At 36.6% G+C, this 24,149-nt stretch overlaps 1 protein-coding gene across 1 annotated transcript; it reads left to right on the top strand.

Moving 5' to 3' along the window:
- Positions 1-5,111: 5,111 nt before the first annotated feature.
- On the top strand, positions 5,112-6,128 carry LOC129731312 (uncharacterized). The gene has a single exon (XM_055691190.1). It carries the CDS (start codon positions 5,298-5,300, stop codon positions 6,078-6,080), a length of 783 nt encoding a protein of 260 aa, XP_055547165.1. The 5' UTR covers positions 5,112-5,297; the 3' UTR covers positions 6,081-6,128.
- The last annotated feature ends 18,021 nt before the right edge of the window (positions 6,129-24,149 follow it).

Here is a 24,149-nt window from a genome sequence, read left to right as displayed (position 1 = left end):
GTTTTCTAAGAGCAAGCGCACCGCTGATTTGCCATTTGAGTTGCTATTTTCACAACGCTGGCCGTTGCTATTTTGGATAGCAACCGATGTTCGCACCGGTCGTTGCTTTTGAGGATTACCAATTCATCTATTTTTTTTTTAACGCCAGCAGTTGCTAATTTCTAAAGACCGTCACTAGCTAGCATTAGCAAAATGTTTGTGTGTGTCGTATTTCTCAAAATTCTGCGCATCTAGTAATAACCAATTTATCTGTCGGTCAATTGTTTCCGGAATGATCTGCGTTCTTTCTGCTTCATAAAATAACCCCTTTACTTCAAGCAACTCAGTTTTAACTTTGTTTCCGTTCTCCCAAATTATCAATAACACAATTCTGTTGCAGGTTTCTTCGTTTGTGCGTGCATGGATTTTTTTATCCTTGTATGTTTAATTAAAGTAATTGCGTTAGACCGTGGAACGTTTCGCAACGTTGGCTCCAATAACTATTATACTCAAAATTGGCGAACTGTCATTAATTGTATTTTATACTTTGTGCTGTCTCGATTCCTACAATTTGCTATTAATATTTGCAAATTTGCAGCCAAACAAAATTTAAATGTAGAACGCGGAAATTGTTCTCGAGTATTTGGTTGATTCTAGTGACGAAGAAAATGATTTCTCTAAACAAATCTTTTTATACGCGAGTATGAAAAGGATTTTTGTAAAGATTCGGAGTGGCTCTCAGCCTGGAAAACGGTAAAATATTGACCGCTATGCTGAGGAAGTTTGCCATCCAGCGTTTTAACAATGTTTTTTTTTTCGGAAACACCGGTCTATACAGATTTCCGAAGCCGCTTTCGAATTCGTCTTACGTTGTTTTCGAAAATAAAACAGCTGTAGATGCGAAAAATGGTTTTTTGTTCAACAACCGGACGCAACGGGAATCTGAGACTAATATGCCTTCAAAAGAGTCAGCAGCAATAGTCAGTAATACTCCCGAGCAATTCGCTCAAACCTTCCAGGTTTATTGAAATAATGACATGGTTGACCAATCTTGTGAGGATTTGAGCTTTATGCTTCGTGTAGATTAGAGTGCCAACCAAAATGGCGTTCGAATTCAAAAAAAAAAAAACTATAAATGTTTACCTGCCCGAAAAAATACCCTGTGTAAAATTTCAGCTCAATCGAAATTGAAATAGACTGGTTCACGCCGATACTTGCGTCCTACGACGTGGCTAGCCAAGGCAAAGCGTTTCGTCTTCCGGGGTCGACCAATTATGTTCGAAACACTCATTATTTTCATAATATTGTTACGAACATTTACCATCGAGCACAACAAAACAAACAACAGTTTGACATTATTCATCAAATAGCAACGATGCGGCACGTTGCTATCACGTTGCCAAATTTAATAACTCGCTTCTACCCGAGGTGGGGATTGCTATTTCCCAAACCAATATAGCAACGCCCGGTGCGGTTGCCGCGTTATGGTGGGAGTTGCCAAACTAGCTTTAGAAACTTCAATTTAGCCACCCGTGGGCTTGCTGTAATGCCGCATACCTCTAACAGCCATACTCCACTCGCTACCGTGTGACGAACATGAATGAAGCTGAATTTTCACGCAGTCTTTTGTATCGAGTTGAGCGTAGGTTTTTGCGTTGAAGGCGTGGTCACGCAGTCTCGAGAAAGAGAAACGAAACAAAACACTTTGTTGAGTCAGAATATGTAGGTAGTGGAATTTATTCCGTCCATGTTATTGTTATCCGTGCTCAGGAACCAAGGCAATAGCGAGGTAAATGTATGGGAAAGCTTGACCTTGGAACTTTTCCCCTATTTTCACCATTGAGTAGTAAAGCAACAATGTTTAACATTATATCAAACAATTGTCACACATTTTATCTATCCACCGACACATAAATGACACAGATGCATTAAGTCGTTCGCTTGCTAAAATCGTTTGAAATCTGACGCAACATTTGCCAGTTTCATTTTCAATTTTACAAAATGTAATCTAGCATAGAAAACAAAAACGTAATCCTACGTTAAAAACACCATAAACTAATGTTTGCTAATTCAAGCTGGTGCAACATTTCTTCACAAAGTGTGTAGTCCATAATCAACAATGCGGCGTACCGCAGATACAGCTCTCTAGTTTTAAAAACGGCATTTGGAAGTTATTAAACAATTGGTGAATAGGACACTGTCTGAAGAAACACGAATACCACGTTATTCGTTATTCACACTTAAAATAAATTAATTTCAGACATAAACTTGCAAGTTCTCGAATGATATTCTTTTAAAAATTCTAGAATTTTCAAATGATTTAAGACAATCGATGTTCTAGTTACCTGGTGTGTTATACTATTTAAAATGAAACAAGGATATGTGTCTAGGTCATAGGTTAACTCTTTTTGTTTCTGATGGGTGCTTCCAGAAAATCAATTTCACGTGTACAATTCAACGAGTTGGCCCTACAGCAAATTCCTGATGTTTCCCGGTTTATAAAAACAAAGATAAATAAACTTAGGAATGTTCATTCACCGAAAAAAATGCATTTCTGTAGGACTTTTAATTTTATTCAATTTAGGTATTTCTCTCCGCACGATTGTGGCATGAGCTGTATGACAAAGGTCTGGAAACCTGTCACGATAGTTTCTGCTCTCTGCAGAAAAAGTAATATAATTATAATAATAATCGTACTCAAAGTGAATCAAAGAGTTTTAAAAAATAAATGCAAAAATGTAAAATAAAATGTAAAGGAAAAGAAATAAAGAAATTTTTATCTAATCCTGCCAAATCTGTAGTCTGTTCATCAATAATCGCTGCTCCTCTCGCCATCATCTTCTATCATACAGTTTTTTTAGGTTTGTTATAATGGTCGTAGATAAATGTGACAAATAGATAATATGAAGGTAATCAAATTAATATGAAAATCAAATCACAACCTTGGATTTTATTAGTGCAGCAAATAAGTTCACTTATATGGGCCTTTGTTACCAAATCCCACACGCAAAACTTTTTTGTATGAACTGCACAGTTTCTCGATGGCCGTGACCTTTGTAGTTTTTCTCACCTCCTCGGTGCCCCAGCCCCAAACACCACGATGAAAGGGATTCGATTACCTAATAGCTTTCTCGTTGATTAGCGGTTCCTCATTCACCTTTGGGCAATCATCCAGCCGCCGATCGAGTGCTATTTGCCACTTGCTGATGAGGGTTCGCACTTGGATTACTACCAGTGGTACGCATACCCCACTTGAAACAATTGCCTTCTTTTCTGTCGGGTTCACCTTTTTGTAAAAGATAATGAAGCTCAAAGCACCGGTTCTCATAAGGTTGATTTTAATGTAACAAATTCAGTTACAACCTGTACGGTAGAGCACCAGCAGCGTGGGTAGAGCGTCTAGAGTTTATGCCAATTCCTTTCTTCTCCCATCTCCCATCCGGTAACGTATGAATGAATTCGTGCGAAAGCAGAATCATCAGTCATCTCTAAGCTAACAACCCTGTTTGTGGAGATTTAAAATCTCCAAACAATTAATTAATTATGATTTAGGTACTCCTAGGCCGGCATTCTGCTCTATAGGATTCTCCTCTGCTGGCATGAGGCCATTGGCCCTCAGCAGTGATTAGAAGCGGTGTACTGTACAGTGGTCGTTAGTTGAACTGGAAGTTTCGTGCATTCTAAATTTACCCAGAAAACAAATGATTTTTTTTGTTTATCCGATAGTTTCACTTCTATACACAGTTTTTGGTTACTATATTTAAAAAAATTATCTAGAGAAAAAATGTTACTATAAAAAATTTACGTCATTGGACGGTACACAAAAAAGAACGGATTGTATTCTATGGGAATTGGGAATGTATGAAACGAGAAGGTCAAACCATATGGTCCCTTTTCGGAACAAAAAAGTATCGATGAGGAAAGTTGGTTAAATTATTCTGGTTTGATTGAATCGCAAATTACGAATAAACTCGAAATGGAATTGTTTCTGAGAAGTGATATTCCCATATGATTCCGAGAAAATCCGTCTGAATGCCCATACATCTTATTATCACACCTCTGCGGATTGACTTCTGATGCGTGATGTCATTCCTATAGACAATGCAACGTCGACCAGCTGTCAGCGGCTTGGGGCGTACGGCAAAGGTATAAAGATAGTAGGATTCCGTCCGTGGTCGCGTGTCTTTTTCGTGAAGAGAGCAAACGTGTAAAAGAAAAAAAAATGGAGCGAACTTTTCCCCTTCGCAAAACAGCGCAGGACGGCGTGAAATGGTACGAGCGTGGCCTTAAGCGTGGACAGATGTTCGAAGGAATTCATTGAAGAAGCACTCCTTAGAGCGCGTGTGCTCTGTAGAGCGTAACTGCAGGACAGTTCTTACGCTTACGTTCGCTTGCAGCCTACACTTTGGGTGGTGGAATTTTTAAGCAGGGACAATGTTCACATATGGGGAAATGCGTTGGTTGTTTTTTTTGTTTATTGATTGCAAGATATCTTCCAATAGTAAATAAATTTATTTATATTTTCTTTTAAAAAGTTATAATAACTATACGAAATGCTCTAGGCCGATTTTCTTTAACTTAGCAACACAATAAGTTATGACATCTTTGAATTTACTATTTTTCTTCTTAAACAAGCAACTAAATGCACCATAAACCGAAAAGATCATTCGTCATTATTTACGATTATGCAAACCCTTGAATCGTAATACTCCACATCTGGGGATAGACGAAACTTTCAACTCAACGGTCAAGTTTTATCGGGAAGAAAGTCCATCAACTTCGCGCTACTATTTTGAAACCAGTCTTTCCATTCGCGCCTACCCCAATCCCTTTTGGCATCGGGTTCAACTGCAGCCCCTAATGTTGCTTCTTGTGCGTCCCCTTCGTATGGCGTAGCAAATGATGATCAGACACAACAACACCCGTTCCATCAAAAGGGGCTCGCCGATCCGTGATGCGATCCCTTTGCAGAGTGCGATCCTTGCTGATAAAATGCTAGAATTGAGCTGATGAGGCAAATACTGTCCGCCCGGTTTGAATGCCATCGCAGTACGTTCCTTGCATCCGTCCAGTTCGGATCACTGGCCCATATTGAAAAGTGCACGAAAAGTAAGCAAAACAAAACACGCGAGGTTCGTCGCTTTCGATCGCTACAAAGGTCACCGCAGGAGATCGCTTCGCGAACATCAACAATAATCGCACAATCGGAAGCGAGTTATTAGAGTGCTTCGCCCAAGAACGTAAACGATAAGAGTGCAGAGATTGGACCAAAGGTGTGCGATGATAATTTGGATAAAGAATCGAGCAAAATCGGTTTAATGAATCACTATTCAACGACGGTTGGCTTGAACCGGCTTAGCGGCTACGGACTGGCGCTGATGGATAGCTATTTACCGAATTACTCTGCCGACACGTCGCTGTACCGCAGCTTCAGCTCCTCAGGTGGCGACACGAGTCCATCGTTCACCGGTCGTGATGGGACCTGCGTCAATTATGGGCTGTCTTCTTTCACGGAAATGGTAATCGACAGTGAAAATTTCGTTTCGGTTGTACCTTTACAAGATGATTACTATTTGGATCAAAGGCTGTTGGAAGTCGAAAATCATCAACTTGTTGCTCCCGATTTAACAAGTGACGTAAATAAACAGCCCGTTCGAGAGATCAGTGGCAAAGGTAAGCGGTCGAGTGGCAATCGACGGAGCGGTAAAGTTGCCAAACCAGAGTGTAAAAATTCGCTTGAAAAGCCTACTACACCTCCCAGCCCAACCGTTCTGAAAAAGCGACGTTTGGCAGCAAATGCACGAGAACGCAAACGAATGAACAGTTTGAATGTCGCTTTCGATAGGCTCCGTGAAATCGTCCCTACACTTGGACCAGATCACAAACTGTCCAAATTCGAAACTCTGCAGATGGCACAAACCTACATCAATGCGTTAAGTGATCTACTGGAAAGAGGATCAGATGCCACCACTTATAGTTTGTTCGATAGTGGCCCCATTACGGACAACAGTGATAGTAACAACAATAGTAACAACAACAATCACGATCGGAACACTGTGGATGTGAATTCACAGAGAGTGTATGAAGTGAATTTTTTATAACTACCGCCAGAAATGCGCGAAAGTTTTGCTGCTCGAATTGCAAAATCAACTCTTAACGAAGCCAAATCTAGTCTTAAGGTCTGTATCAATGGTTCTCCTTGTGAAGTGATGAAAGATGCTCAATAAATTGCTGCCTTTATTTTACACCCTAACTTGTTGTTTAGATATTCTAAAATACTGTTATTAACAACCTCTGTTAATGTTTAAATCATGGAATTGTATAGAAGAAATAAAGTAACTACTACAGTCAGTTTTTTTCACGCGAGGGATACGTTTAAAATTAATATGGAACCGCGGTAAAAAAATACTAAGTTGAGTTGAAAAAATAACGTAGAAAACTGTCCCAAAACGTTTGAACTTTGACTGAATATGATAGTGATCAATCTAAAGACCAAAATGCAGCATTATAAACTTTCAGTATTTACACCAAAAATTGTGATTTTTTCTTGAAAATTGATATATGATCACTTTTGTCCTAAAACGAAAAACGTGATTGGAATGAGGTCGATATCTTGTAGCGTATTTGAGTAATTGAAAAAAGCAACCCGCGTAAAAAAAACCTGACTGTACCACATCATCATTAATATTTTGTGTTTTAAAAACTATAACTTACAATCATAGAACAAAGACCTCAATTTTGAAAATTCATGTAAAACATATGTCACGAGTCTTTCGCATAATTCCAAACTACTATATATGTCTGACCAGTTATCCTTTACAGTTACTGTCGATAGCGAAGTTTGTCAAAGAAAGTCGTTACTTCGTACAAATCCCTAAACTATGTTACAGACAAGTGTCTAAATATATATCTCATTATATATACTAATCTAATTATATATATAATATCGCATTCCACGGTGCTCCCACAGACCGTTATTATAAAAAAAATGCACCAAAGAATCTGAGTACACCATTCGGTTCGTTATGACGTCCAGAATCTCTGGTCAAAATTTCAAAATCATCGTACGGTACATTTTTGAGTACCTAATGCCCCTTTGAAGGTCGTAAAGAACAAAAAAGTGATATAAAAACGACGAAATACTTATTGTAAAGCTCGTTTTCAACCACCATTTCATGAAATAACTTCCAAAATAGTTTCTACACATTCCAAGGGTTATATTTCAAGACATGAACAATTGGTGAAAAGATTCATTTGGAAATCCCACAGTGCACAGTGGTCTAAATTCTAAAAATCGTGATCACCTAGATTTGACTGCGAAAAATTGATTTTATGTACTCAATGTCTTCAGCAAAATTGTTTCATAGAACAAGGCCTTACTTTTGGCGTTTTTAGTTTTTCGATCAATCCACCTAACAGTTAGATAAAATAAATATTTTTTTCTAATTTTCAATGTACCAGATAGCTTCCTTCAGCAAAGTTGTGGAAATTTTTAAAAGATAAACAATTGCCGAACACTACGATGTCCTATCTGTACGTTGGACACGACGAAATAGAGTTTTTTGTAGAACATTTCTCTTTAAAATCAGTTATTTGTCTATAACTTTTTCTATTATTGTCAAAACAATGAATTTTATAAAGTCTTGAGTGAATCTTAGTTGAATGAATGAAATCTTAAAACATTTTGCATTGTTTTGACCATTACAGACAAAATTATAGACAAAAAACTAATTTTGAGGAGAGGTGTTCCACAAAAAACTCTATTTTGTCGTGTCCAACGTACAGATAGCATATCACATTATTCAGAAATTGTTTTTCTTTTAAAATTTTCCACAACTTTGCTGAAGAAAGCTATCTGGTATATTGAAAATTAGAAAAAATATTTTTTTTATCCAACTGTTAGGTGGATTGATCGAAAAACTAGAAACGCCAAAAGTAAGGCCTTGTTCTATAAAACAATTTTGCTGAAGACATTGAGTACATAAAATCAATTTTATTCGTTTATTCGAGTTTAGGCCACTGTGCACTGTGGGATTTTCAAATAAATTTTTTCACCAATTAGGCTGGTACAAATTTCGAATTCTTTTTATGTCCGAGGTTATCAAAGTTGGCAAAAGGGGTGGCAAAAATAAATAACACCGAGACGAAAAAAAAGAAATATCTTTGATCAAAGTTTGTGTGCAAGTTATGACGTTTGTAACTTGCACTCAAATAAATGTTGCAAAATAACATTTTTTTGTTATTATTATTTATTTCGCTTGTTATTTGACGGCACTCTCGCTGTCACTGGACTTGTTTGTTGTTAAATAAAGCATTTATGCTGTCGGAAAACCAATAAAATTAACAAAACGGTTTGAGTTTTTTTTTCTTCCCCTTCCAATATTCAAGAATTTTGAAGGGGGGTGACATAAAATGAAAATAAAATCTGTAACGGCCTTATTAATGTCTTGAAATATAACCCTTTGAATGTGTAAAAACTATTTTGGAAGTTATTTCATAAAATGGTGGCTAAATACGTGCTTTATAATAAGTATTTCGTCGTTTTTGTATCACTTTTTTGTACCTCACGACCTTCAAAAGGGCATTACTCAAAAATGTATCGTACGATGATTTTGAAATTTTGACCAGAGATTCTGGACGTCATAACGAATCAAATCAAGTACTAAGATTCTTTGGTGCATTATATTTTATAATAACGGTCTGTGGGAGCACCGTGATTCACTTACAAATTTTCGCATTTTTCCATCAGAAAAACTCAGAAGCTTGGCAATCCATGTTACCGGTAATCAATGTTATTTAACGCTATTGGAAACAATATTATCATAAACAACCCCAAAAGACATAACCTGTACAAATATACACCAATGTACCATCGATACTTCAAAACAATTATATAAGAAATAAGATACAAACAATACATCCTTAAATTCATTTTTTCTATCTTATACAAGATCATAACATTCCGTAGTGCGAATTTTTCATAAATGTAGGCAAAATTCACTAGAATTCAATAAAACGCAAACAGTCTAAAAATCCTAATTCTTAATTCCAATTCATCGGTAAAATTCCATCTAATAAAAAAAAGTAGGAGAGCGGTGTCCAAGACACGATCGCATGACGTTAGACTATGGTATTTTATTATTCCATTGAAACAAATAGTAGACGGAGTACAGTGCATTTACAAATGCTGAGACGTCAATAATTCATGCCAAATGAACAGATGAAACTCTTTTATATTGGCGCCTTCGCTTCATACATATTAGAATTAGAACAACCTTTATACGTACTGCCAAAAACAAATTTTAATGTAGTAAATTTCCTTTTTCAGTAAACAGGAAACTAAACGACACTATTTAAATTGCAGACCAGAACGATTCAAGCGGGAATCCTCAGATTAGAAATTGTTTCACATTAAACGGATAAAACTCAAACTCATTATCCAAATTTCTAACGAATGCTTACATAGGGGACAGAGGGATTCGAGAAAATCTTACGTAAGGCTGAAAAATTTAACATATAAACAAAACTTACAAAATAAAAAAAATAAAATAAATGATTTATTTCTCGCTGAGATTTTGAGAGTTGAACCTTGGAAAAGCGTGAATTTACCTTTGCTGGGTTATTATATGTTTATGTACTTTACTTCGTACACTTAATTCTTAGTTTAATTAACTTTATCAACATTTTAACTGAATTGGTTAACTTGTTTTATTTTTATTCTCAACGAATGCGCCATATGTAAAAAATTTTTTTTTAAAACAATTTTTCCAGAAAAAGAAAATCTTACGTAAAATTCGTCGGGAGGTGGATAATGCCAAATCTCACTAAGCCCCATTGTAAGGGGAGAGGAAGTCAAAAACTTTGGAAAAAGTTCTTACGCAATTTGTGGATGACGCCTCATATAATAAAGACTAAATTTCTGTGCACTAGAGCAAGTAAAACAACAACAACAAATCATTTCCAAAGTCAGATAGGTTGTATATTGTAGTGTCGGCTGTGCTGGGGAAGAAGGGTAGTGATTGGTTGCTCGGTATGGTTTAGACAATCAATGTTATTGACCAATTTTTCAACAGTGTATCTCAATCAATTGGTTGTTTTTGTTACTGAAGCTCAACCTCAAAAGAATTTCTGATAGGGTAATGCTAAAATCTAATAATGAAGGCGCCAAACCTTGACCAGTTTTTCCATTGTTGAATTACTAGATTTTCAAATTCAGCCGCCTAACTTCCATATAGAGGTTAGTCCAATGTCAAGGAGTAAAATATTGTATATTAAGTCATAGTCTGCATAGAAGTAAAAAATAGTTACCATAAATGTTAGTATATTAAAAGTTATGGAATGTATCTGTAATGGTAAGAAAAAGACAAAGGCAAAAAAATAGTTATGCGGTTCATTCATATATGTATGGAATTCAAGAAGATCTTATTGGAAAGGCGGGGGCGTAGTTGGTAATGTCTCTGTCAACCACGCTCTACGCCAATGTTATTATTTGACAATTTTTGAACAATTTGGTGCTGGAGATGATTATTCCTCAATTGTGACTAACACATTTAGAACTGATTTTCTTACAAACTATTCATAAAATAAGTAAATGAATTGTATGGAGAAGAAAAAATATCAAGTTTCGGAAGAATTTGATCATTATAATAATTTATATTCTGGAACAGTTTTTGGTAATTATATATAGTGTATGGAACCTATTTTAAACAGCTTATGCAGCCTCATGTGTATTGAGACGAAATACTTGAAAGGTGTAATGAGAAATACGACAATAAGTATATAAATTAGGGTAGGGAACATATTCTAAGCAGCTTTAGGAACCGCCTGTGTATTGAGACGAAATACTCGAAATGTGTAGGGTGAAATTCAAACAGAAGTATATCAATCTGTTCTCTATCCTTTTCTCTGTCAGAAATTGTTTTTAGATTGTAAAACTAAGTTGGCAAACTTAAACAACAACAACAAACAATATCGCACGCTTAGCCTTGGGGCTAATAGCGGTCTCGATCAACTAGATTATAGTTGAGAGAAATCGTTACCGATATTGTTTTTGGCACATTTTGCATGTGTAGGATAAGTACAACGATACACCGTGCCCCAGTGCTGAGTCGAGAGAATTTCCAGCTCGAAAAGATCCTCGACTCGATCGGGAATCGAACCCGATATCACAACCGTGTGGGAGAGCTAGCCGACAGACATCGCTAACCACAGAACCACGGGGACCACAAGTTGGCAAACTTTAATAATAATCAATTAAAGTTACCAATCGAGGGACACTATTTCAATCACCCCGAACCTATTTTAAGCAGTTCCCATCTGTTTTGCAGGCGTTTTTGAAGTAGAATACTTCTCTCAGGAAGTTCGGCTACATAGGGATGTGAAATGAAAATCTAAAACCGAAAAAAGTGAAGAATATGTCCAATTTCAAATGCTAATAAATCGGTTAGTATCCGATGGATTTCCTTCGTTCTTGCAGCAATAGATTGGAAAATATTTTAAGATTCTTCCCAAAAGAAGATAATTGTAATTTTATTATTCACACTATTGTACTATTGATAATAGTCAAGCCTTGTCAAAACGAAAAATTCGATCTCTGATTAGTCGTTATCTGATTGCTTCCCAAGCACGGTCGACAGAATCATATACCTTGTAATTTAAAACATGCTAAATGGCCTATATAAGGGCCTGTTTCAGCCGAAGCCGCTCATAATAGTTCTAGACAGCGACAACAGCAGTCGTCCTCCCTTAGCAGCAGTACTAACAGTGCAGTGGATACCAATGGCAGCGTATAGCGGCCACAACTGTGGCATGGCTATGGATAGCGCCCTAGTTGCAGCGGATTAGTGAAATGCAGTGAAATTTAGTGAAATGCAGTCTCTGTGCGATAGTGGGCACTAGTAAATGCATTCAATGAAAAATTGACTCATTTTGACAACACGTGCGCCGTCTAGTTTTGACTGTTTATTTCATCACAAGGAATACGTTATTCGCACTGTCAGGGATAATGCAAAGATGTGATCGGCATCTTATCCAATACTGAAATGAACAACAAATTGTCCTTTTCAGGATGAAATAAAAACTTGATTGAAGAGTTAATATTTTCTAATTGAGTTAATATTTTCTAATTGACTAAAGTTAATTCACATTTTTAAATTTGTAAAAGTTATAAATTTTACTTTAGCTACATGTCTCAGAACGTACTGAATTATCTTTTCTTTCAGTATACCTTGTAATTTAAAACATGCTAAATGGCCTATATAAGGGCCTGTTTCAGTCGAAGCCGCTCATAATAGTTCTAGACAGCGACAACAGCAGGCTTCCTCCCTTAGCAGCAGCACTAGGGTTGTCGATAATAAAAATAAAATATCGATATTCGTTTTATCGATATTAAAAGCGGCTTCGATATTGAAATCGATATTACGTGTCGATATCGATATTTTATCGATATTTTCCTTTATATATTTTTTGTTTGGATTTTAGTTGGGCCTGAAACAAGCTGAACGCCGACGTGAGCGATCGGGCGAGATTCTTGCCGAAGGTTAATAAACAGCCGTGAGTAGAGTTGTTCATTAACCTACGGTGAGAATCTCACCCGATCGGTCGCGTTGGTGTTCAGCATGTTTCATGCCTTAAGCAGGTATTAGACCAAGCAAATATTTGCTATTTTTTAATACAGATTTTATTTTGTGCAAATGAAAATCGTACCAAAAATAGCAAATATTTTCGTCGTCTAATACCTGCTTTAGTATTGCATATTCCGGCGAAGTGTTTGCTATTTCATCTCGTCCGTTAGGACAGCGGGCCGATTGCTGATCGCTTTACGCAAGGTGCATTTTCCAATCAGATTAAACCGACGTTTCGTGAGCCGCGTCTCCTAATCCTCACTGATCCATTGACTAATCAGCAGCCAGTTACTGAAGCATCCTACCTGAACATTCATGTTATCGCTTATGTAACACCGATTCTTTACTGAAATTCATCGATCCTGCCATCCCAATGTAACACCAAGGCATCGCATTTGATCGGTTTAATGTGGTGGTTATAACCCCGAGAAGTTCCACACCCAAATTTCTGGAAATTCGCTCTATACATGCTGTCAATAAAAAAAGAAATATGGCAACCATATTTCTGTCGAACTGCTTACATTTTCCATCTAGCACTTATTGATTCTAATACCAACAATTCTGGTACCAACTTTTTAGTTGGTTTGCCCTAAAATAGCTGAAATAGAGTAAACGTCCTTTAATTTCTATTGACCTATTTTCGAATAAATATATTTATCAATGGAAAACCAAGCCTTAACCAGGGTGGCCACCCAACCGAGAAAACCGGGAAAAAACCTGGAATTGTTTGGAACCGGGAAAAAACCGGGAATTTCACTGAATATTACAAGCCGGGGTGAGATTGTCAGCTATCTCATGGCGATCACTAAAATTCCTTGAATAAGTTTTCTCGAAAACGACCAAGAAAGACTGGTCTTCTGGCCCGGAAGAGATGGCTGACAGGTTACGGGCTGGATGGCACAATCTCACCCCGGCTGCCAGTATATTCAACTCATTTCTCACAGTGCTTATATCAGTTTTGTTTTTATTCATCTTTCTCTTGGAAACCAACTTGACCACGGTAAGCTCCCCGGAAGTAGCAGTCAAACGGCTTGAATTTTGCCTAGAGCAAATGGTTCACGAAGATAATCTCGCGGGAACTGTAGTTGACAGATTTCGCCAAGAATACTCACAACTGTTGGGTATGCATTCGACGGAGACATTGCTGACTTCCTACCGCCGTAGTGAAAAACGCCTTCATACTTTCTGTAGAGATCTGATAGCTGATTTAGACAAGAAACGTCCTAACTTGACCGTGTTTATTAAGGAGATTTTGATCCAGCGATTGGTTTACGATGCAGTACAGGATGCCGGTGGTGAAGACGAAATTGATATCACCAAGTCGTTAATCTATTACGCTCGCGTTTCACATAGCCGATATATTGAATTGTTGAAGACAAAGAAGAAGGAGAATTCAGATCAAGATGAAGAAGCCAGAAAGAAGAATGCCACGGCCCGTGCTCTTGAAGCTAATGTGTAATTCTTTTATATATTGAATCTTCGGTGGTTGAGGTAAACACGGTTCCTACAAACTTAATTTGGCCTAGGAGTCCTCGGTAATGAGTATTATATGCGTTGTTTATAAGTTTTAAAAATTCTACGCCCCCGCGAGCGGCCTTCCGGCAGTTAACCGGAACATTCGCCATGGTGGACGAAAACCTGCGTGCAGGCATGTTTTCAAGCTTTTTCTGTGTTTTTTATTAATTCCTCCTCCGTTTTCGCGACAAGATTGTTGGAATAGATCTTGCGCTTCAAGTTTGCCCAGAAATTCTCCATCTCCTCCAAAGATCGCTTCGAGTAGTGGGCCGACGCCAAATCTGGCCAGAACACCGTGTCTTCGCCCTTATGGTATTTCTTGATAAACCACGCAACTTCTGGCAGGCACTTCGTACTGGAAATTTCCTCGTTCACGGCCAGCCCGGAGCAAAAGAAGAGCAACTTTGACATCCCTTTCTCGCTGATTGTCAGCCACAGCCGCACCTTCTTGGAGAACTTGGTCTGTGAAATATACTTCACCTCGGTGCTCACTTTCTTCGTAGGGGAGGTAAAATACAAAGTGCCCTACTAATCGTTGTCATCTAGGGTTAGATAGGTCTCGTCATCCATCACCACTGTCACATCGCGATTTGCCAGGGAAATCGACTTGACCATCTTAAACCTCTGTCGCTGCGTCATTGCCTGCAGCTCCGAGACTAGAACCAGTGGACGGGACTGCTGCTTCCTGACATGTATGCCCATGTTTTCCAACAACTTTTTCACTGTTTTACCGCATGCACCAACCTCCCGACCAAGTGCACGCAGTGATTTAGCCACTTTTCCCTCGGTCTTCCTCTTCAGCATCCTTTGAAGCTTCTTGCCGTTCAGGGTCGTTGGCCGTCCAGAACTGGGCTTTCTTCCGATGGTTGTCCAATTGTGTCAAGATATTGTAGATGCCGGAACGGCATACCAGGCGTCTACAAAGTGCCGCACGATGTCCGTTTTGACGTGGCGGGGTACCATTTTTTATACCGCAAACGTTATCCTCTTGAAAAAGATGACGTCCGTCACATTTTTCGAATTTCTGCAACAATATTTCTGGATTATAATAAGCCTGAACACGCTTAAAAAGTGACTGTATTAGAATGTAATTCGATAATGGGATGTAAATCGACAGTCACGCTTTTTTAACCCTTAACTGTATGAAAAAATGCAGAATTCTGAAGTACAAATAACCGGGAAAAATATTTGAACGAACCGGGAAAAACCGGGAATTTAATTTCGAGTTTTGGGTGTCACCCTGCTTAACGTTTGTTTTCAGTATAATGTGCACTTTCAATGAATATCTTATATTGTGTGTAAGCATTTTAAATTTAATTTTGATGCCATGATGAATTTATGATCGGTAGGCAAAATTTTGCCGGTAGCACTCCCCTGATGGCAACCGAGAATATCGGACAGCAATATCGAGTCGCAATATCGAAATATCGATAATATCAAATGCGCCAATATCGGTCAAAAATATTGATATTGTGACGAGCAAATATCGATAATATCAAATATCGATAAAATATCAACAACCCTAAGCAGCACTAGCAGTGCAGTGGATACCAGCGATGGCGAAGAGCGGCGATTGCTCTGATTAGTCAACGTTTATTTACTAGAAAAAAGGACTGACACGCAAGCAGCTGGCTTGTCTTTCTTGTTAAAGTATTCTACTTCAATCTTGCGGTCGTGGCTTTGCACACAACCCTCCTGTTATTTTTCACCCGAAAAGGCTCCTGGATGGCTGCAATATAGGTCGATTTGTTTCGAATGGTGATTTCTTTGTGATTAACGGTATTTCTTATATTCGTAAGATAGCTAGACAATCAAAGTTTTCGTTTCCATCATTGAAATTGTCGATATTGATCAAAATCTAGGAGTTTAAGGCCTGCTTTTTTCGACTGAATAAAATAGGGGCCACTGCTTAAACCGTTCCCTACCCTAGTTCGATTTTTTTTCTCTGTCAGCATTTGTTTTCAGATTATAAAACTGATTGAGTAAACTTCAAAAATATTCAATTAAATTTCCCAATCGAGGGATACTATTAAAATTACCCCGTACCTACTGTAAGCAGCTTGCATTCGTTTTGCAGGGGATTTTCTTCAGCACCAAAATAACGCCTGAATGGCTACAATTTTGGTTGATTTTTTTCAATTAATGTTCATTCAAAGATTTTTCTGTGTTGTTTTATATTTTCGAAGACAGCTAAATAATCAAAATTTTTGTTTCCGTCATTAAAATTGTCGATATTAATCAACATTCAGGATGTACAGGCGAGTTTTCTCCGCCTGATTGAAATAGGTATCACTGCTTGAGCCGTTTCTTACTCTACTTCTTATCCAAAAGCATTCATTTCATTTGCAGATTTTGGTTCACTGGAAAGCGGTAAAAACTAGTTCGAGTATTCTCAGAAGTTCTTTTTACCCCTGAAATCAGTCCGCACATTGGAACATGGTACTTCGACATGTTTCTAAGAGTAGCAAACAAGTAATTTTTCTACTTACGAAAAAAAACGATCAAAATCTTACCATTAATCACGAACTTCATTACTAAATAATGCACTGGTACGTTATTTTTATTCCTAATGTTGTTATAAACCAATCAACGATACAGAACAACTCAAAATAAAATGAAGTTCACATAAATCGAAGAAAACTGAAGGGGGAGACGTACTATACCTCAGTGTTTTTAATTTACTTTAAATAGAAAAGGAAGAGAAAATGTCCACATTTCATAATCATGCAAGGTTCATTCTTTCTTCCCCCGTCTTTTAATTATTCGTAATAATCGGAGACAAGTCATTCGTCATTCGCAGTGAAAAAATATTCAATTGATTTTCACCGTTTCAAATTTTTCAAAAATTTGTTACTCTGAGTTCTGCAGTGTGAACTGTAGTTTTGTGAATTCGGTTCGGGTACCGTACAGTGCACTTTAGGATTTCAAGCGAACAAAAATAGGAAAAGTCACTGTCACCCATCTATTTTCTTATATTTTTTATAGAAAGTAGACACTTCAACTAAGACTAGGTCGAAATATCAGGACTATACTAGGTACTATACCTAAAATATTGAAATATGAAGATGAAACTTGGTAAAAAAACACTTTTTTCGGAAAAAGTGAAACCTGAAAAAACATTTGTCTGATCATGATAACAGAATAACTATTAGGTGTATCGTATTTTCAAACGTTATTGATTGGGCTTAAGGAAACATGTGGTTAAGTGGCTTTGTAGGTGAAAATAACTTTGCTGGACGGCATCTTTTTAGTCACAGGAGCTTCCGGGCTAGGTCCTTATTTATTTTCAGGGCTTGAGTATCTACTAACAAGATCTGTAGAGTTTTCCTGCGATCACCTGCGACCAAGAGATTGGGAACGTTTTGAGCATTGTTGGTCCCCCCAGGAAGTTCATATAGGGGGTAGACAAAATGATTGAGACAGGCCAAATTTTGTCAATTTTTAAATATGCAGAACTTCACAAAAAATTATTCAAATTTGATGAAATCAATTTTATTTTACGGGAAAACTATTCTAGATGTCAGAAAAAGTTATACGCGTTGCAAAAATGCGCACTTTGATACACACTCCTAAAACACATTTCCGGTATCCATTGGTCACGTCAAGTTCTCAAGTAATACAAGGAAACCGGGATAGTTTTCCAGTAAACTTAAACCGGTTTTATCAAAATAGATTCATTTTTCGTTTTGGCTATTTAAAAATTGAAAAAAAAATTGCTTATCTCAATCATTTGTCTACCCCCTGGAAAATCAAAAATATTGTCACCATGTTTTAAGACTGGACACTAGGGTGTCCCAAAAAAAATCGATGTTGAAAAAGTCAAGGTGCTCAGCCCTAAATTGAAAGATAATGTTATTTATAGCATTTTTGTAGAACATTTCGACTTTCTAAAAATTTGTTTTCAGGTTGCCCAAAGTGTCTTTTTTAAGCTACAAACTCTTTTGCACTTTTTTCAATTCTGTTTGATTCCTACATTTTTCCATATATTTTTTTATTTTTGTGGGGTTGTTTTTGAATATTTTGCATGGTTCAGCATTGCATTTAGTTTTTTGACTCCCAGAGCTCATTAAACATCACAGAAAAATTAATTTTTCTCATTATTTTTAGTTCAAACCCTTCAAAACACAAATAAAAAAATTTTTGATCGAGAACTGAAATTTTCATTGCAAAGCGGGCTTTACGACAAAAATTTACATGAAAAAAGATACTTGATATCTTATCAGGGAGCTGAGATATTGGCATTTTTATATATGATGGGAAACTATGCATTTTAACAAATATGTTTAATAACTGTTTTATTCTGGAAGATAAAAAATAACAATGTTCAAAAAACAAATGCGTCTTTAGATGGCTGATAACTTAGTAGAAGGTTTGAAAATTCGGAAAAATCTGCGAAAAACTTAGAACGAAAATTGTGATTTTTAGTGCCTTCCAATAGAAAACTCAATGTTGCACGTAATATGTAAGAGATAGGAACATGTTGTCTTCGGTGAAGTTTCTTGTTTTAAGATAACCTTAAACTTTTTCGAAGACACCTTACGTCTATCTTATTCTGAATAAAAAGTGAATTTTTTATCTAACTCATTGGTGGATTGATCACCCATCTTTCTACATTAAAAGATGCATTTTTGAATATCCTGAAACTTCTCCGAACATACCTTTTGGCTATTATCAACATTTGAATCACTATCAGGGAAATTATACGCACAAACGGCACAATAAAACACTGTGCAATGAAGATACATATTGAGCTTTAGTGGCATTTTTGATAAAATGCATAGTTTTCCATCACATGTATAAACGCCAATATCACAGCCACCCTGATAAGGGGCCATCCACATACCACGTGGACAGCTTGGGGGGGGGAGGGGGTGGGTTTGTGGAATGTCCACGGTCCTTACAAAAAAAAAAAAATTTATATGGGCATTTGTCCACGGTGGGGGGGGGGGGTAATAACCGTCAAAAATCTGTCCACGTGGTATGTGGATGGCCCCTAAGATATCAATTATCTTTTTTCTTGTAAATTCTCGTCTTGAATCCCGCTTAGCAGTAAAAATTTCAGTTCTTGATTAAAAAATTTTTTATATGTGTTTTGAAGGGTTTTATCTAAAAATTATAGGAAAAATTCACTTTTTTGTGATGTTCAAAGGGCTCTGTGAGTCAAATGATTGAATGCGATACTGAACCAAACCATGCAAAATATTCAAAAACAACCTCACAAAAATAAAAAAAATGTATGGAAAAATGTGGGAATCAAGCAGATTTGAAAAATGTGCAAAGGGTGGATTTGCTGCTTGAAAAAGTCATTTTTTCATAAATCACGTTTGGGTAACCTGAAAACGATTTTTTAAAAAGTCGAAATGTTCTACAAAAATGCTATAAATAACATTATCTTCCAATTTAGGGCTGAGCACCTTGACTTTTTTACCATCGATTTTTTTGGGACACCCTAATAGGCAAGTAACAAAATACGTCTATTTGTTTGGCTGCTGATCAATCTCTTCAATTTTAAGCAAATTTGAAGCATAATGAAAATATTTCTGTCCGTTTGCTTGTGTGAAATGAAATGTAATACAGTCAGGTATTTTTACGCGGGGGATACGTACCTCATGAAAAAAATCGCGTCAATTCGAAAATCCGCGTAGAAAAATAACACGTTAATTTAGAAATCCGTGTGAAGTAGTCCAGCAAGAAGGGCTTTACAACAACCCGAGACGCTCTAGAACCAGTATTCAATATTGTCCTCTTTGACTGTCATTCCGCATCTTTCGAGGGGCGGAGGGTATTTTTTGACTAACTCTTATACTAGATAAACACTTAAACGTTCGTGTTTCAAACCCACGTTAATTCGAAAATTCGCGAAAAAATTTTTGAATTAGCGCGGTATCGCGTAAAAAAACCGCGTTAATTAAAAAATCCACGTAAAAAAAACGCGTCAGTGCAAAAATCCGCGTAAAAAACGCATTCATTAGAAGTGAAAAATGACAAAAGTTGGTTGAAATTTTCAAAGCATTTCGCTAGTGAAAATGATTTTATCAGCACTGGGTTTAACAAAACTCGTTAGAGCAATATTTCGAATATTTTATATGTTGAGAAATTATTAAAGTTATTAAGATAAATGAAACAACATAAGGTATGCAGCAAACTGTTAGAATTCAAGAAAAGTTACATTGTAACGATTGTGTATGCTGCATGTAATCACAATTCAATTTCATAAATTCACAAGGAAAAATACTGCTTTATCAATTCCAGCTCCTGATCTAACATGTGCAACGGATGCATACAAGTTTCTCACGCATTCAGAGCGCTTTGTGTTGCTTGCTTGTCTTGCTAACAAAGCATATTATTAATTGGATTTCCGGTATCCAAGCAACAATCTCCAACCGTGTAACTTCTTTCTGTGTATGTTGTTACATAACAAAAAAGTAAACAATCGTCCATGTGGCCTGGTAGGCCTGGTGAATTGACATAACTGATCTATGCCGCGTTCTCAAGTTAACTTCGGTAGCATTCCACAGGGTGCAACGTTATCATTACAGTAATCAGCAGATGTTGCATTCAGATGCCGTTGAAAAGAAGTTCCTTTTTCTTCCCGTACCTGTGCACTGTTGGACCCATTTCCGGCTCCAGCAGGGGGAGAATTGTTCTATTGTTTGGCATTGTGGTTTTTTGAGCCGTTTGACCATATGCTACTACCTCGATCCTGCCATTTTATCTTTCAAATATGACCTGTTGGAGCAGCATCACCACCGCAAACCATGGCAGGTCACGAAAACATTAATTGTTTTGGTTTCGCTACCTCCAATCGCTACCGGTATTTTTTAAAGAAAAAACGAACGGCTCGAAAAAAGTTACCGGTATACAACTGCGTTGTGCCGATTGTTAGAAAAAAAATGATTCCAATACATAATTTACACATAATAAAAAAAATCAAGTTTTACGAGATCTTCAAAAAGTTTTGTAGGACTAACATCAAGTTCCCATAATTTTATTATTGTTTTTTTTTTAACTTGGGTGGGAGATGGTATAATAATGGTCTAATGGTCTAATTTTTCATGAAAATTAGACGCCACTGTTTAGCACACAATGTTGCATTCAGGTATTATTTTTGCGTGTAACAACATTAATTATATCGCTGGGATGATTCGGTTTAACTACAGGCATCATCAGGAAGTTTTTAGGCATGTATGATAGACTTTCATACATTATGCGCACTGAATGTTACACATAATGGATATCAGGCATACCGAACGATGGGCATACGAAGGAAAGGCATAATTAAATCTAATTGCAATAACGTGGCAAAGGCGTATAATCCAGACGGGTCAAAGCTGTCAAAACTTCCAAATTGATCGTCAACCTTGAACCTCTTTCAAACAGAGGATTGATTAGGCATTTGCTCAGACTGATTACTCACTTAACTTTTCCCATAGTCAAAACGAGTGTCAGTGACAAAGAACAGCACCGGTGCTTCCGGAAATTATCATAACTGTACATAGGCAAACTGAGACAAAGTTAAATATTGCAAGCTGATATTTGTAATGTTTGGCTAATAACTGCTAAACTAACTTTTAAATAAATTGTTGAGATTATAAAAAGTGTTAATTTAAATTTGATAGATTTTACATATTTTACAATCCAATCCAAATTAAACGATATTGTAAATTGTACCGATTTAAAATTTCCCAGATTTTACAAGATTTTTTTAGATTTAAGGGGTTATATCTACCAAAACAAATTTTTTTTCGCCATTTATTTTTATTGGCCTAAATCATGCTAAAACTATCCAAGAAGAAAATCTACATCGCCCAAGTACAGATCTAAACTCAAAGTTCGTTTACATCAATTTTTACCGAACAACTTTTTTACTACAAAATCACATTTTTCGTTTAATTTGGCGATGCTAGTTTTTCTTTTTATTTCGAGGCTTTGTAAACTAGCAGAAGTTACCTACGATCGTTATCGTGTTCCAAATTTGAATTATAGAGGTCTCTGCATCAAATTTCGACCGTTATAGCGTCTCTATAGAACGTGTTTACTCACAATTTTCCTTTGTTTAGTCGATCAGCCGTTCTCGTTGTGTACATTCTTTGTTTGAGTTTTTCTATACTTTCTAACTGTGAGTTATATTCAAAAGTAGGGGTAAACAGGGTAAGACCGCCCTGCGGGGTAAGACCGCCCACTGTAGTTTTACTACCAAGTTATAAAATAATTGAAAAATTTCTTTAACGTGTCTATTACAGTATAACTACATAACATTTTGCACGTTTTTCTGTTTTGATAGTGCGCGAACGGTCGCAGAAATAATAAAAAACAATCTTTCAGCTGGCAACCAGTCAATGCGCTATTGTTTTGCGGCAACGGGACTTAAGGTTTTTCAGTCTAAAAATCTATTGTTTTGTTCGTGAACATACGTTTAATCGCTTGCCTGAATCTATCTTCTTTCGGAAATATCGAAGGCCGTGAGTAATCTTGTAATTTTGACTACTTTTTCGGTCAAATATGAAAATGTTCCACTGGGGGTAAAGTCGCCCACTATACAAGGGGTAAAACCGCCACGTATCCAACTGCTTGTTGTTTTACTTCAAGACCCAAATGCCTCGGCACTACAAAGGGAATATTTACAGGATCAGTAAAGCAACTTCAAACCACATATGACATCGATGTTAATCGACCATTTTCGATTTGGTTGAAGCTTTTCTAGTAATATATTTTAACAAGACTTATTTTTGAAAAAAGTAAACCTGTGTGATAATGGTGTTAATGAACCAAAATAATTTTAGAGCCAGGACGGTTTGTTTCATTGGTATGACGTCTCCGGCAGAATTGAAAATAGTAGTTTTTTACTTCCGAAAAAAGTACACACTCTGAAAAAATTTAAAGAAAAGATATAAAAATAGAATTAAAAATATATTTTTTTTCAAATTTATTTGAAAAAACATGTTTTTGCCTGTAAAATCTACAAAAGGTAAGCTAAAATTTTTTGGTTGTTGGATCATGGAGTAATAGAAATATTAATAGCTCAATTTTTGTGAAGAATTTTTTTTTGGACGGTTTGTTTGGTGTATAGAGTCGTTGATAATTTTGCTCTTCAAAAAAAAAACATAGAAAATTGAAAATATAAATAAAAGAAATAATAATTATTAGTATTTTTCTATACATAATAAGTCTTCAAAAGAATCATACAGACAGGTTTAATGAGTTTTAATTTTTAGCTTAAAGATAGGTATACTATGAATTCAATATCTTGAAAACCCCCAATTCTGAAAAATCTATTTATTTTGAAAACCAAAAAAGTTACCTTAACATTGATCTGAACTTGAATATTTTATTTGAAAAGAAAAAAAAAATACCATCTACAACTTTGTCAGAGACACCATACCAATAAAATCAATCGTTTCGGCCCTAAAAATATTGTTTATCCTCAAAAAATGGTGGGCGATCTTACCCCGCTGGTGGGCGGGCTTACACCGTATGAAAAAGATCTGCACATTTTCAATGAATTTTTAAAAATTAAAAAAAGCTGGAAAATAAACAAAAATATTACAGTTCTTATTTTTTAAACTCGGGTATTGAATAGAAGAACCTCTAAGCGAAGAAAAAATGAAATTGCAGCCGCAACTTTTTTTTCTATAAACAGAATTGCTTAAGGGGGCTGTCTTACCCCGCTTACCCCTACTTAAATATGAGTGACAAGTTTGAGTTTTGCGTGGGATCGGGCGCCAACTGTGTAAAAGTCGCTAAGCATCGGATATCCGACATCGCGAAAGAGGCTAGGCGCAGCGGCTCAGATGACAAAAAGGAAGAAGTGGAAAATAAAACCCAAGAAGGACAATTTTACGGCGCAGGGATGACTGACTGAAGGTAAAAAAAATTATTAGGGGCTTTGTTATTGCGATTCTTAAGATTTTTAACATTTTGAAACTTCAAACGCGTTTTTCTCAAAACCATGTTTTCAAAATCGGCGAGCAGTAGAACTGAATAAGTTTACATCCGATTGACTTGAAATTTTAACTGTAGCTTCTTCATTAG

Source organism: Wyeomyia smithii, chromosome 3 (assembly GCF_029784165.1).
Source record: "Wyeomyia smithii strain HCP4-BCI-WySm-NY-G18 chromosome 3, ASM2978416v1, whole genome shotgun sequence".
NCBI lineage: Eukaryota > Metazoa > Arthropoda > Insecta > Diptera > Culicidae > Wyeomyia > Wyeomyia smithii.
Note: the sequence above shows the minus strand (reverse complement) of the source record. Positions and strands in the feature narration are given on the sequence as shown.